At 44.3% G+C, this 12,454-nt stretch overlaps 1 protein-coding gene across 4 annotated transcripts in view; it reads right to left on the bottom strand.

The window, feature by feature from the left end:
• The window catches only part of RAB4A (RAB4A, member RAS oncogene family), a 70,567-nt gene that overhangs the window by 32,763 nt on the left and 25,350 nt on the right, over positions 1-12,454 (bottom strand). For 2 of the 4 annotated variants that reach the window (XM_029244773.1, XM_029244772.1), the window contains exons 2-4: positions 5,956-6,036; positions 3,737-3,851; positions 451-513 (exon numbers count right to left, since the gene is read on the bottom strand). In XM_029244773.1, coding sequence (XP_029100606.1) covers positions 451-513; positions 3,737-3,851; positions 5,956-6,036 — 259 coding nt within the window. Of the gene's footprint in view, positions 1-450; positions 1,244-3,736; positions 3,852-5,955; positions 6,037-12,454 lie in introns of those variants that run through there. The other 2 variants (XM_029244775.1, XM_029244774.1) reach the window with 2 other exon arrangements.

Genomic DNA, 12,454 nt, shown 5'->3' with positions numbered 1-12,454 from the left:
CACGAGTATTACGTGGTCATTACTCCATGGAACAGACAAGGAAACTAAAGTCCAGACAGCGGAGCACCTCGCCGGAGGACTCACACCGCTGGTGACGGCAAGTGGGCTTTGAACCCAGGCTGTCCCAGCCTAGAGCCTGTGCTTGATGGAGGTCCGTTACTTCTAATAATTTACCACACGCAAAGCTTCACTTTGCAAACCTTAAGGAAAGTATCAAAACATCATGTTAAAAGAAACATAATGACACTGGGGGTGCTTATCTATCTGAAGCTTGGGAACATGCTGCTTTACATGGTAAAGTGGTGGAAGGGGCTGCTTCGAAAACGCCCAAGACCCCCAGGAAAAGGGCTGAGGGGCTTCCCGCCCCACAGCCCTGCCACCGACGTGCCCAGCACACCCGCGGGGAGGCTCGGACCTCGGGGAGCACAGGCCGGCGAGGGGTGTCATTACCTGGTGATGTCATAGACGAGCAGCGCCCCTGCCGCACCCCTGTAGTAGCTTCTCGTCACAGACCTGGAAGAGTTACAGGCTTTCACTTTCCACCACGCAGAGCCCGTACCCCTGAGCACCATCTTCCCACACAAAACACCCATTTTTGCCTTGGAAACCACAACATAGGGACGGAGGTGGCTTTAAAGAGAAATGATTCAAAGTTATCTGAACATGGGCATGAAGGGCTGTCCTGCCTGAAATCGTGTCACAGGAGTGACAGGGAGGTGGGGACGTGAGGCTGGGATGAGTGTCATCCTCCCTGGAGGGCGTGAGGCTGACCCGCACAACTGAGGGTGCCTTTGAGAACGTAGGAGGAGGGGCAGAAAGGGGGCATCACAGAGTCCCAGGGCACGAAGCCCATGGCAGCCCCTCTGCTTGCCCGGGGTCCGTGCCTTCCTGCGGACAAGGGGCCGCGCGTGGCTGTGCCCCCGACGCCCGGCCGCGTGGCCTCACCTGTCTTCAGCGAGCCCCCACCCGAACGCATCTCGCCCGTTCCCACAAGCTCCAGGATTTCTCCTGCAGTAACACACCTTCTACCCTGTATCTCGACTCTCTCCCTGCGTGTGAAGACTTCCCCACTCTCAGAATACAGTGGGCTGCGGCACCTCCCATCTTGGACGAGAGCCAGGCAGGCGGCGCTGCCGTCCCATCGTGGGCCCCTCGCGCACCCACACGTCTCAGGAGCTGCTTCACCAGCACCGCCTCCTCCTGCCCCGAGGACATAGCAGCTCCACCGACCCCGCGGCACCTGCCCTCCCCCGCTGCCTGGACCCTCCCCCCGCCCCCAGGCCGCAGCCCCACTCCCTCCCGGTCTCCTCTCACACCAGCTACTCTGGACCATTCCTCTGAATCTGCCCCGCTGGTCCTGGAGCTCCTTCCCCCAGGCTGGGTCCTGGGCTCTCCCTTTTTTTTACATCTTTATTGGAGTATAATTGCTTTACGATGGTGTGTTAGTTTCTGCTTTATAACAAAGTGAATCAGCTATACATATACATATGTCCCCATATCCCCTCCCTCTTGCGTCTCCCTCCCTCCCACCGTCCCTATCCCACCCCTCTAGGTGGCCACAGAGCACCGAGCTGATCTCCCTGTGCTATGCGGCTGCTTCCCACTAGCTATGTTTTACGTTTGGTAGTGGATATATGTCCATGCCTCTCTCTTTTCTCCCAACGCTCTCAACTCCGGTTTAATGCTCAGCTCAGCCTGCTTCCGTAAGAGCCATCCGCCAGCCCGGCAACTCTGTGTGACCACAATGCACGCGCCACAGTCAACATCTCAGGCAGAACTCTGGCTCCCGGCCTACAGGCCCCTCCGGGAGGCGGCCCCACCACCCACTCTGTTTACACAGCCAGGAATCTCTCCACCCACTCTGTGCCCATCACAAAGTGATGTGACACAACGTGTCCCACAGTGGACACATCCGTCAGGACCCGTCTCACCAACTGGTCAGCTCCTACACCGTGCACGTCTCTACGCCTTCACCAGCACCGTCCTGATCCGAACCACCAGCTCTGCCTGGAGCCCTGCCACGCGCGTCCCCTCTGTCACCTGTGGCCCTCAGCCCCTCCTCCAGGTCTTCCTCGAGGCCTGCAAGGCCCTGGTGCTCAGGGACTGGGGCTCAAGTTCAACCCCCAATGGTCAGTGATCGAATCGATCGTGCCTACGGACTGGAACCTCCCTAAGGACCCCTAAGAAATGGGGCTCAGACAGCTCCCGCCACCTCCCTGTTCCCCAGGCTGGGGTCCCGGTGGCTCCATCTTCCTCTCTTGGTTCCTCCCTTGTGCTGGTGAAGCATATCCTCCTGAAGTTTCTAAGGGAGAACATATGAAAGACCACCTTTGTTTCCCTCCATTCTTGTATAACTGAAGGTATTTCTGATTTTATTCTTACACTTAATGGAGAGTTTGGCTGAGTTCAGAATTTTAGGTTGGAAAAGAATTTTTCACGTTGAGTTTTGAAGGCAAGGCTTAGTTATCTCCTAGCTTCCAGGCGCTGCTGCTGAAGACTCCGCTGCAATTCTCGTTTTCGATTCTTGATATGTGATTTGCTCTTCCCTCCTGGAATCTTTTGGCATCTTCACTTCATCCCTGGTGTTGTGAAATTTTACGTGGCAGACCTGGTCTGGATGTTTCCCCCCTCATCTGTGTTTGGTGTAAGGTGGAATCTTACAGAGTCTCATTCCTCTAGTGGAAAATGTTCTTCAATTGTTTCTTTTACTGTTTCTTCTGCTCTTCTGTCTTCGGGAAGGCTTAACTGGTAAGGCCTTGAGCTTCCTGGACTGACTCTGTATGATTTCTTATGTTGTCTCTCTTTTTTTTTTTTTTTTTTTTTTGTGGTACGCGGGCCTCTCACTGTTGTGGCCTCTCCCGTTGCGGAGCACAGGCTCCGGACGCGCAGGCTCAGCGGCCACGGCTCACGGGCCCAGCTGCTCCGCGGCATGTGGGATCTTCCCGGACCGGGGCACGAACCCAGGTCTCCTGCATCGGCAGGCGGCCCTCTCAACCACTGCACCACCAGGGAAGCTCTAGTTACGATACTTTTGAAGCAAACAGTTATTGCGCATTTAAAATATTATACCTGACTTTAAGTGAAATGCTTGCACTGGGATTGAGTTTTATTTAACTGCATTTTGTAACTGTGAATATCTGTTCTGTTTGACTTTCTGTATCTATTCAAAAAAACACAACTAAAATATTAATCTACTTTCCTGCTTTAGTAGTTACAGAATATCAAACATGGAACCTATCTGCTGTGGACTGTGGTCATCATTCCAAACGTCAATCATGACTTCAGCGTAATGCAAGTGCTGAGGAGAGAATATTCTGTGGAATGTTTTAATGTAAAGCAAAACCAACCCCCAAAGAGGTTCTAAAAAATTCTCCTTTTAAAGTGAAATACAGAGAAAAATTGTTTGTGCTACTACTTTGCCCTGCTTTTAATCCAAAAGTAATGTGTGGAATATGCAATGCCACGACCTCCTAATGTACCGCTAGGTCCCAAAGAATAAATCTGCCTCCAAATTAGGATGCGTGCACTCGGAAGAGATTCTAACGTATTCTTTCGTAAATCAATGCTATGTGGAGAAAAACTGACTTTTAGCTTGTCTTAAAGCTTCCAGAGGTGAACTTTCTAAAATCTGTGAGGGTGTGGGGAGGGAGGAGGGGACCACATACATTATGAGAAGATAACTGATTATTTCAAACCCACTTTTCAAATATTTTTATTAAGTTAGAGAAAAAGCTACCTGAATCGCTCTTGGCCTGCTGTGTCCCATATCTGTAACTTTACATATTTACCACCAACATTTATTATCTTTGAGCCAAATTCCACTCCTATTGTGTGATTTGAGTCATCTTTGACTGAAAAAGAAAAAGAAATTTTATTTTAGAACATTAGGGAAACAGGCTTATAGATTTATACAAGTAACACTGAAATCAAGAGTGCTGTCAATGGAAAATGTAATTTACTGTTGCCATTCATTTCTCCAACAGTCAGATGCTAATAAGCACTCACTGTTTTAAACAGAATACACACAGTTCCTGTTCTCAAAGAGACAATAAAGCTTCTTCTCAAAACACCTAAACAAGCCATGTATTTAAAGCTGAGGCTTGGTGGCCACGCCATGTAAGACCACATCTACCTGACCACCGCTAAGGTTCTCGTGAATGGCAACTGCACAAAATACTGGGTACCATCTTGGAGGGCTTACTGCCCAGTGACAGACTGCAACTTGGCCAATGATAGTTTCAACTAGTCGGACGAACATTCTAAAGAAATAGAAGTAAAGGGAAGGAAAGGCACCGTGGCCCAAGAAAGAAACTTGATGCTCACCCAAGATTAAGGGGAAAAGATAGAGTAAAAACTCAGAACAAACACACCCCAAACCAAGACCTCTATGCACATTACAGCTGTTGAGTTTCATGAACTCGAGTATTGTGTGTGGCAATCATTTGGAATGAATTTGCTGGAGAAATCAATACTGTCTGAATGGGCAGGGAGGTTGGCAAAATAAGTAGTTTGCTAAACCCAACTGGAATAAGCTGTCTTATAAAAGAAAATTTCTGTGATGTGAAAGGAAAAGAAAAAACAAATATCCTGGCTACACAGTCCATGGACTGGTTTATATTTTATAACTATAGGATAAAATTTAATTGTACCAGAAACCAGGGCGCCATCTGACAGCTGTGTTTGTTCATTGCTCCCTGGGGGCCTGGGGGAGGAAAGGGTCTGACTCCAGCAGCTTGTCTCAGGCCCAGACAGTGCAGACCGGCGTGGACATCCGCTGGTGTCCAGCTACTCGGCCAGCCTGGCGGGAGAAGCCTTCAAAGGCAGTAACGAAAGGCCAAGGGCATCCTGATTAAGACACAGCTACAAGAGCAATACAGTGAAGCCTCCTTATGTCCTTACTGTGGGCGTGAGGGGTGAGGGGAGGATGTGAAGGGAGAGTGTCCGCCGAGGCCGGGCACCTGGCCCAGCGTCCCCTCTTCTGGGATGGAGCAATGCAAAGTCTGGGTAACTCGTACAGAACCCCAGGCCGCCCAGCGGGTGAACGCCCGTCAAATTCAAGAGGGGCTGAGCCACGCTGGGTCCGTGTCACTACATGAAGGTTCCAACAAGCTCCTGGTCGATGGAAATGGAAGCAGCAGAAAACGCTTCCAGAATCTTATTCTTCAGAGCTCTTTCCCAGGACGCCCTTTGCTGCCTCTGTCTCCACCGCCCGCCACCTAATGCATCTCACACATTCTTACTTAAGAGGCGCTTCATTAAGTGAGATTAATTTTCTGTGCTCGGGCCTTCACCTGACTGCCTCTAGACAGACAGGTCATTCTCCACAATTCTTTCCATTACTATATAAGCACGGCTTATTTTAAGGGCCTTTCAAACCTACCGTCTTTTACAGTAGCTTGGAATACAAAATTCAACCTCTCTCACCAACACAGGGCAAGTCAACGGTACAAGATATTTTCTGTGGTCGAAAGGCCTGAGTTTGAGTCTAACATGCACCGTTCCTAGGTGACCATCCCAAGTGCACACACCAAGTCCTGTAAACCTCTGTTTATTTACCTGTAAAACAGGACTGATGACGATAGCTGCCTTAAGGACAATACAAGGCCGCTGGGGAGCAAATGCTATCTTATCCAAAATGTACAACTAGGGTTCTCGGGCCACTCCTGCCAGGAAACAGAATTCCACAGCATCATACTGTATTTTAGTGTCTGGAAAATGTACAGGACAATGCACTACATAATGAACAATGACCCACTACGCAACTGAAATGCTAAATAAAAAATCAGATTACTAAACGTTTAATAACATAAACTTTTTATGTCATTTAAAAATATTTTTAAACTATGACATTTTCCCTGGAAACGTATTCGGAAGTTTTGTCCTAAACAAATCTGCACAAGAGTGCGCTCTCGGGAGAAGACATGCAAGAAACACTGACCATGTGACGTCACTTACATTTGTTTTCAATAAACTGATGAAGCAAGCAAGACTTGCCAGTCCCCGCGTTCCCAATAACCAAGAATTTAAACAAAAAATCTGAAAAACAGAAAGAGACCGTGAAACAGAACTTTAGAGCAGGTGCCGCGAACTTAGACTACAATCATAAAATTTAATGAAATCTCAGTTAATATAAAAAAGAGGTAACTGAATATTTTGTGAAAATGGCAATAAACACACTGACTTACCTTTCCAACTTTTCGATACATGGCTTATATGCTAACCCAGTGCCTTTTCAAACTGCTCTGGGGACAATTTCTTTTGATACTGGAAGTTTGAAAACTCCTCTTGTAATGACTGAAATCTCTTTGCTATTCAAATAAATACACACACAGTGACAAGCAAAAATCGCCTAGAAATTGCAATTGTTCTGTACAAAAGAAAAAACCTGGTAGACTTACAGGCTTCGAGAAGTCCACTCCTTTCTTCTTTCACAAACAGGTATAAGTTCTCCCTGCACTTGTAGACTTCTGTGGCCTTGCCTTCATTCCTGTATCTGTGACCTTTGGGAAGGCCGGCCTAAGCCCAGGGGTTTGGGTCAGTACTCCGCGTGTGATATTTGTCCCATTCAATATAGAGAGAGCTCTTCACTTCTTCTTTACACAGGGGAATAGATTTAATTTGGGATCCTACTTTCCATAAACTGGAAATAGAGGCTTCTAGAATGGAATCTGTGAATCGGAATGATGGGGCATCGGTAGCCTGACACTGGCTTGGTGATTCCTTTTGCTTTTTCTGTTGGCGAAGAACTCTAGTTCTGTTCAGCCTAGCACTGCAGGCACCAAGCCCCTCTCCACCCTCACACTTTGACCCCGACCCACATCTGCTGACCCCCGGCTGCCAGGCTCAGCCCGTGGCCCTGAAGGGCCTGCTCCACATTCCTGGTTCTGTCGGGGGCACCTCTGAAGGTGTCACCTCCACACTCCTGTTTCAGACCCGACCACGCGCTCCCAGCCCTGGTTCCTTCCCCCCCACCACCCACGCAGTGAAGCACAAACGGTCAATTTGTTTGCTGGTGCTTGGTCCAGCCCTGTTCCTAAGAACTACATTCCTTATCACCCAAAGGTCAAGCCTATTCAAACTCTCGTGCTTTTCAAATAGTTACAGGCAATTAAACTTGCAGGATAGTGCTATTCACAATTGTTAGCATTTAAAAATACCTACAGTTTTATGCATCTCACTGCCTGTTTTGAAAGCATGCCACACCAGTGTTCATAACAGCACTAGTCACAGTCGCCAGAAGATGGAAGCCACCCAAATATCCACTGACAGATCAACGATAAACAAAATGTGGTACATACATGCATTGGAATATTATTCAGCCTTAAAAAGGAAGGAAATTCTGATACAGGCTACAACATGGATGACCTCTGATTGTGCTAAGTGAACTAAGCCAGTCACTAAAGGAGAAATACCAGAAGAGTCCATTTATATGAGGTACCCAGGGTGGTCGAACTCACAGAGACAGAACGTAGAAGGCTGGCTGCGAGGAGGCTGGGAGAGGGGAAATGGGGAGTCAGGGTTCAATGGATATACGTATCGGTTTGAGAAGATGAAAAAGTTCTGGAGATGGATGGCGGCGATAGTTGTACAACAATGTGAAGGTACTTAAAGCCACTGAATTGTTGATTTTAAAATGACAAATCTCATGCTATGTATACTTTACCACACATACAAAATAAAATACGCAAGTCTCATCATTGTCACTGAACAGCTTTTACAGCCCAAGAAATTAAGATTGCCAGGTTAAAATGAAAATACTGAAATTTCTCAATCTTGTTCAATATCCTCTTCTATTTAAGAAATAAAGCCCAATATATTACATAGGTTGTAAACACTGGAAGATGAGAACCAGGTAAAGATGCTGCCAATAATATAGGCAAAAGTAAGTCTTGAGAGCAAAAATAATTTATACATACAAATGCAAATGTTTCTCATGTTTTATGTGCACATAGTAAAAGGAGTTTCACAAATCCATCTAATCCTGAAACAAAAACTCAATAGATCTAAGCACAGTCTTTGGCTTAATGCTTGTGCCATTATTATTTTCTGCTTTGGAAGTTTTGCTTAAATGGACTCTATTATGGTAATCGCTTTCCAGATTATACCACAACCTCAACAGGTAAAAGGGTAACATATCAACTGACTTGCACCTTGCTGGACAAAAGACAAGTAAGATGTGTAATTTCCATATGTAAAAATATTTAATTCCTCCAAAAAACTCTTCACACTCTGAATCTTGTAGCTCCAAGAGGTAAGTTTTCATACTTAAATAGAAAACCCTATTTTTGAAAACCCTCTTGGGTTAAACAACTAGAAATGCTGGAAAAAATATATTAAAAAAAGACACATAGCTGACCTTTTAGGAAAGAAAAGGAAATCTCTAGATGCTTGGAACTGGAAAAAGCAGTAGGGGCCCCAGATGGAGGGTTGTCAGTATTGAGTTTTAACATCTGTGGGACAGGATTCAAGCGCTTGTGCCCATGTGAAGGAAGGAGTAGAGAGCTGAATCTGAACAAGTGAAGGACAGGCTGGAAAAATCCTCTCACCAGCTCAGGAGGACAAGGAACCTTCTCTGACTCTGCCCGACCTCTCAGCAGGATCAGCAGAAAAACATTACGCCCTGAAGATTTATCATGGGCTGGCTCCACAGGTGAGTGTGAAATTCAAACTTAAAAAACATGTCGACAATGAACCTCCAAGTCAAGAAAGTTAAAACAATAAAAATGGCCTTAGAAAGTGATATCAACAGGATGCCTGGAAGATGCAAATGCAGGTCACTCTGGAAGGACACATCCTCAAACCGGGATACATAGGAGACCCATGCTTACAGCTCCTCTGAAGACGAGCAATCCTCACAATCTAAAATTACAAAACATTCAAACAATCCATCATGAGTGAGTCAGCAATCCAAAGACATTACAATTTCAAGAATTTGATAACAAAAAGAACCTGACAAAGTATACTCAGGATGATTAATACCATAAAAAAGGAACTGAATCCATACGAAAAGATGAATCCATAAAAAATGGTATGAAAGAAAAGGTAGATTTCCAGAATGTGTCTGTCTAGAAATAAAAACTGCAGTCATTAAAAATAAATAGTCAGTGGGTGAGTTAAAGAGTAGAATCAACAAAACTAAGGAGAAAATTAGTGAACTGCAATCCAGACTGGAGAAAATTACTAGGAGGCAGAACAAAGAAATGAAGAGAGAGAAAATATGAGAGTTTAAGAAAAATGCAGAATTGAAGGGAAAGGTCCAACATATAGGTCTAGTACATATTCTGGAATGGAAAAAAAAAAACAAACCAGAGAATGAGGTAGAGTCAATATTAAACTGTAAAAGCAATCAGCAAGAAAGGAAAAACTCCCTATTAAGAAACGAGGTTCCTTAACCCCAAAGGTCACCATCTTCACAGTGTTGGGGCAGGAGCACAAAAACAAGGAACTGTCTAATGTAGAATTCGATATGCAAAAAATGACGCTTAACACCAAGGTGGACTTCTGCTTCCAAGAAGATGGAGTAGAAGTACTTTTCCCCATTCCGCCTGCTCAGGACAACTTAGAACCCTAGACACTACATAGAAAAGAAACATAAGAAGACTTTGAAAAGTGTAGAGAAGGTGGCAAACTGCCCAGGGATCTTGGGGCCTGAGGAATGACACAGTGATGAGTCCCTTGGGTTTTTCCTTTTCCCTCGTATTTCCCAGAATTGGAGCTGAACAAGCTGGCAGCCTGGAAATGCCAATGGAGGCAGATTTTAAGAAGCCCCAACAACAGCCTGCTCTCTCAAGTCATCGAACCAGGAAAGGGCAACCCAGCAAGAGAGAAACGTTTTACACAAAACTGCTCTACTCCAGACAAACACTACAGGAAAAACTGTGGCCTCACGCCACCAATGCCAGCAAAGGCTGAGTGGGGAGCCGGACCACCACCCTTCCGAGGCTGCAGTGAGGTTCCCTGACGCCCCCAGCAGGGTGGTGTCCCAAGGCCAGGTACGGAGCCACAGTGCCCGTGGGGACATGTGGTCATGGGGTATGGGAGGCCGGACACCGGGACTCTCATCCCGGCCCAGCAGTACAAGGAACAGCCCTAGCCCTGGCCCTGGGTGTCCATGGGAGCTCGGCGGGCAGCCTGGGCTTCCATCTCACCCAGCAGTCACGGAGCAGCGCCCAAGAGCAGAGACGAGTTAAACAAGAGATTTAAATAAAAATCTAAGGTCTCATAACACAATGAAACAATGCCCAGAATTCAAACGGAAATCCTTCATTATATCAAGAACCAGGAAGATCTCAAACAGAAGGAAAAAATATTATCAACAGATTCCAGTGCCAAGATGATAGAGACGTCTGAAAAATCTGACAAAGATTGTAAAGCAGCCATCATGAATGCTTCAACAAGCAATAACAACATGACTGAAACAAATGAAAAGGAGAAATCTTCAGCAAAAAGAAAGGCTTAATAAAGAAAAAGAAGATATAAAGAAGAACAAAATGGACGTTCTGGAATTGAAAAATACAATAACTGATGTATGTACCTCAGTGGATGGGCTCAAAACAAAATGGGACACAGGAAACAATCAATGAACTGGGCTTCAAAATGATAGAAAATATCTAATCTGAACAACAAACAGAAAATAGCCTGAAAATATATTAATAGAGCCTCATGGAGTTCTGAGATTATAAAAAAAACAAAAAAAACAAATCTAACTTTCATGAGTCACAGAAGGAGAGAAAAAAGAGGATGGGTCTGAAAAAGTATTCAAAGAAATAACGGCTGAAAACTTCCTAAATTTGGCAAGACACATAAATCCAGATTCGCAAAGCTTACTGAATTCAAACAGCTAGATTCTTCCAAACAAAAGTCCAAATACATCCATGCCAAGATATATAATGAAATTTCTAAAAACTAAAAACAAATAAACAAAAAAAATCTTGAAAGCAGCCAGAGAGAAGTGATACCTTACCTACAGGAAAAAAACAATCCAAATGACAACAGATTTCTCATCAGAAACCACTGAGGCCAGAAGCGGCACCAATATTTTTCAAGGGCTGAAATAAAAGAACTCTCAATCCAGAATCTTATATCCTTATATCCTAAAAATATCCTAGAATGAAGGAGCGATCCAGACATTCTTAGAGGAAAAAAAGAACTAACAGAATTTGTCACCAACAGATCTACCCTAAAAGATGGCTAAAAAGGAAGCTCTCTAAACCAAAAGGAAAGGAGTTCCCTGGTGGTCCAGTGGTTAGGATTCCGGCCTTTCACAGCTGGTGCCCGGGTTCAACCCCTAGTCGGGGAACTAAGATCCTGCAAGCTGCGCAGCATGGCAAAAAACAAACAAACAAAAAAACCTGAAAGGAAGTGATAAAAGGAATCATGGAACATCACTGAAGGAAGGAAGACATGGTAAATAAAAATATGGGTAATTACAATAGGCTTTTCTTCTTCTCTTCTTGAGTATTCTAAAGTATGTTTGGGTGTTTAAGCAAAAGTGGTAACACTGTTTGATGTGACTAAATACAAGAGGAGGAAATATTTAAGATGACTATATTACAAGCGGGGGAGGGTGAACGGATGCACAGGTCTACCCCAGAGATACTGCGGGTTCAGTTCCAGACCACTGCAATAAAGCAAAAATCACAATAAAGTGAGTGACACAAATGTTTTGCTTTCCCAGTGCATATAAAGTTATGTTTACACTATCTTGTAGTCTATTAAGTGTGCAATAGCATTCTGTCTAAAAAAACAATGTACATACTTTAATTAAAAAAATACTTTATTGGTAAAAAATGCTAACCATCATCTGAACCTTCAGCAAGTCATAATCTTTTTGCCACAGGAACATCGAAGATCACTGATCACCACGACACATATAATAATAATAAAAAGTCTAAAATATTTTGATTATTACCAAAACGTGACCCAGAGACACGAAGTGAGCAAATGCTGTTGGAAAAATGATGCCAACAGACTTTCTCAATGTAGAGTTGCCACAAACTTCAATTTGTAAAAAACACAGTCTCTGTGAAGCACAATAAAACAAGGTATGCCTATAAGAGAAGGCAAGGTTTTTATATTTCACTCAAAGTAAAATGATGACACCAGTAGACTGTGATATGTATATATAATGTGATACCTAGAGCAACCACTAAAAAGGTAATGCAAAGAGATATACTCAAAAACATTATAGGTAAATCAAATGGAATTCTAAAAAATGTTCACATACACCACAGAAAGACTAGAAAAAGAAAAGAGAAAATGAAAAACAGAACAGAAAGCAAAAATATAAAATGGCAAAAATAAATTCTAACAGATCAATTATATTAAATGTAAACTATATAAATATATCAAGTAAAAGACAAAGATTGGCAGATTAGTTGAAAAAACATGACCCAACTATAAGCTGCCTACAAGAAACTCCCTTCAATTATGATGTTCAGGCAGGGTGAAAGTG

This window comes from Monodon monoceros, unplaced genomic scaffold, assembly GCF_005190385.1.
Source record: "Monodon monoceros isolate NGI ecotype Baffin Bay Population unplaced genomic scaffold, NGI_Narwhal_1 Super_Scaffold_4, whole genome shotgun sequence".
Taxonomy (NCBI): Eukaryota; Metazoa; Chordata; class Mammalia; order Artiodactyla; family Monodontidae; genus Monodon; species Monodon monoceros.
This window is presented reverse-complemented; position numbering and strand designations above follow the sequence as displayed.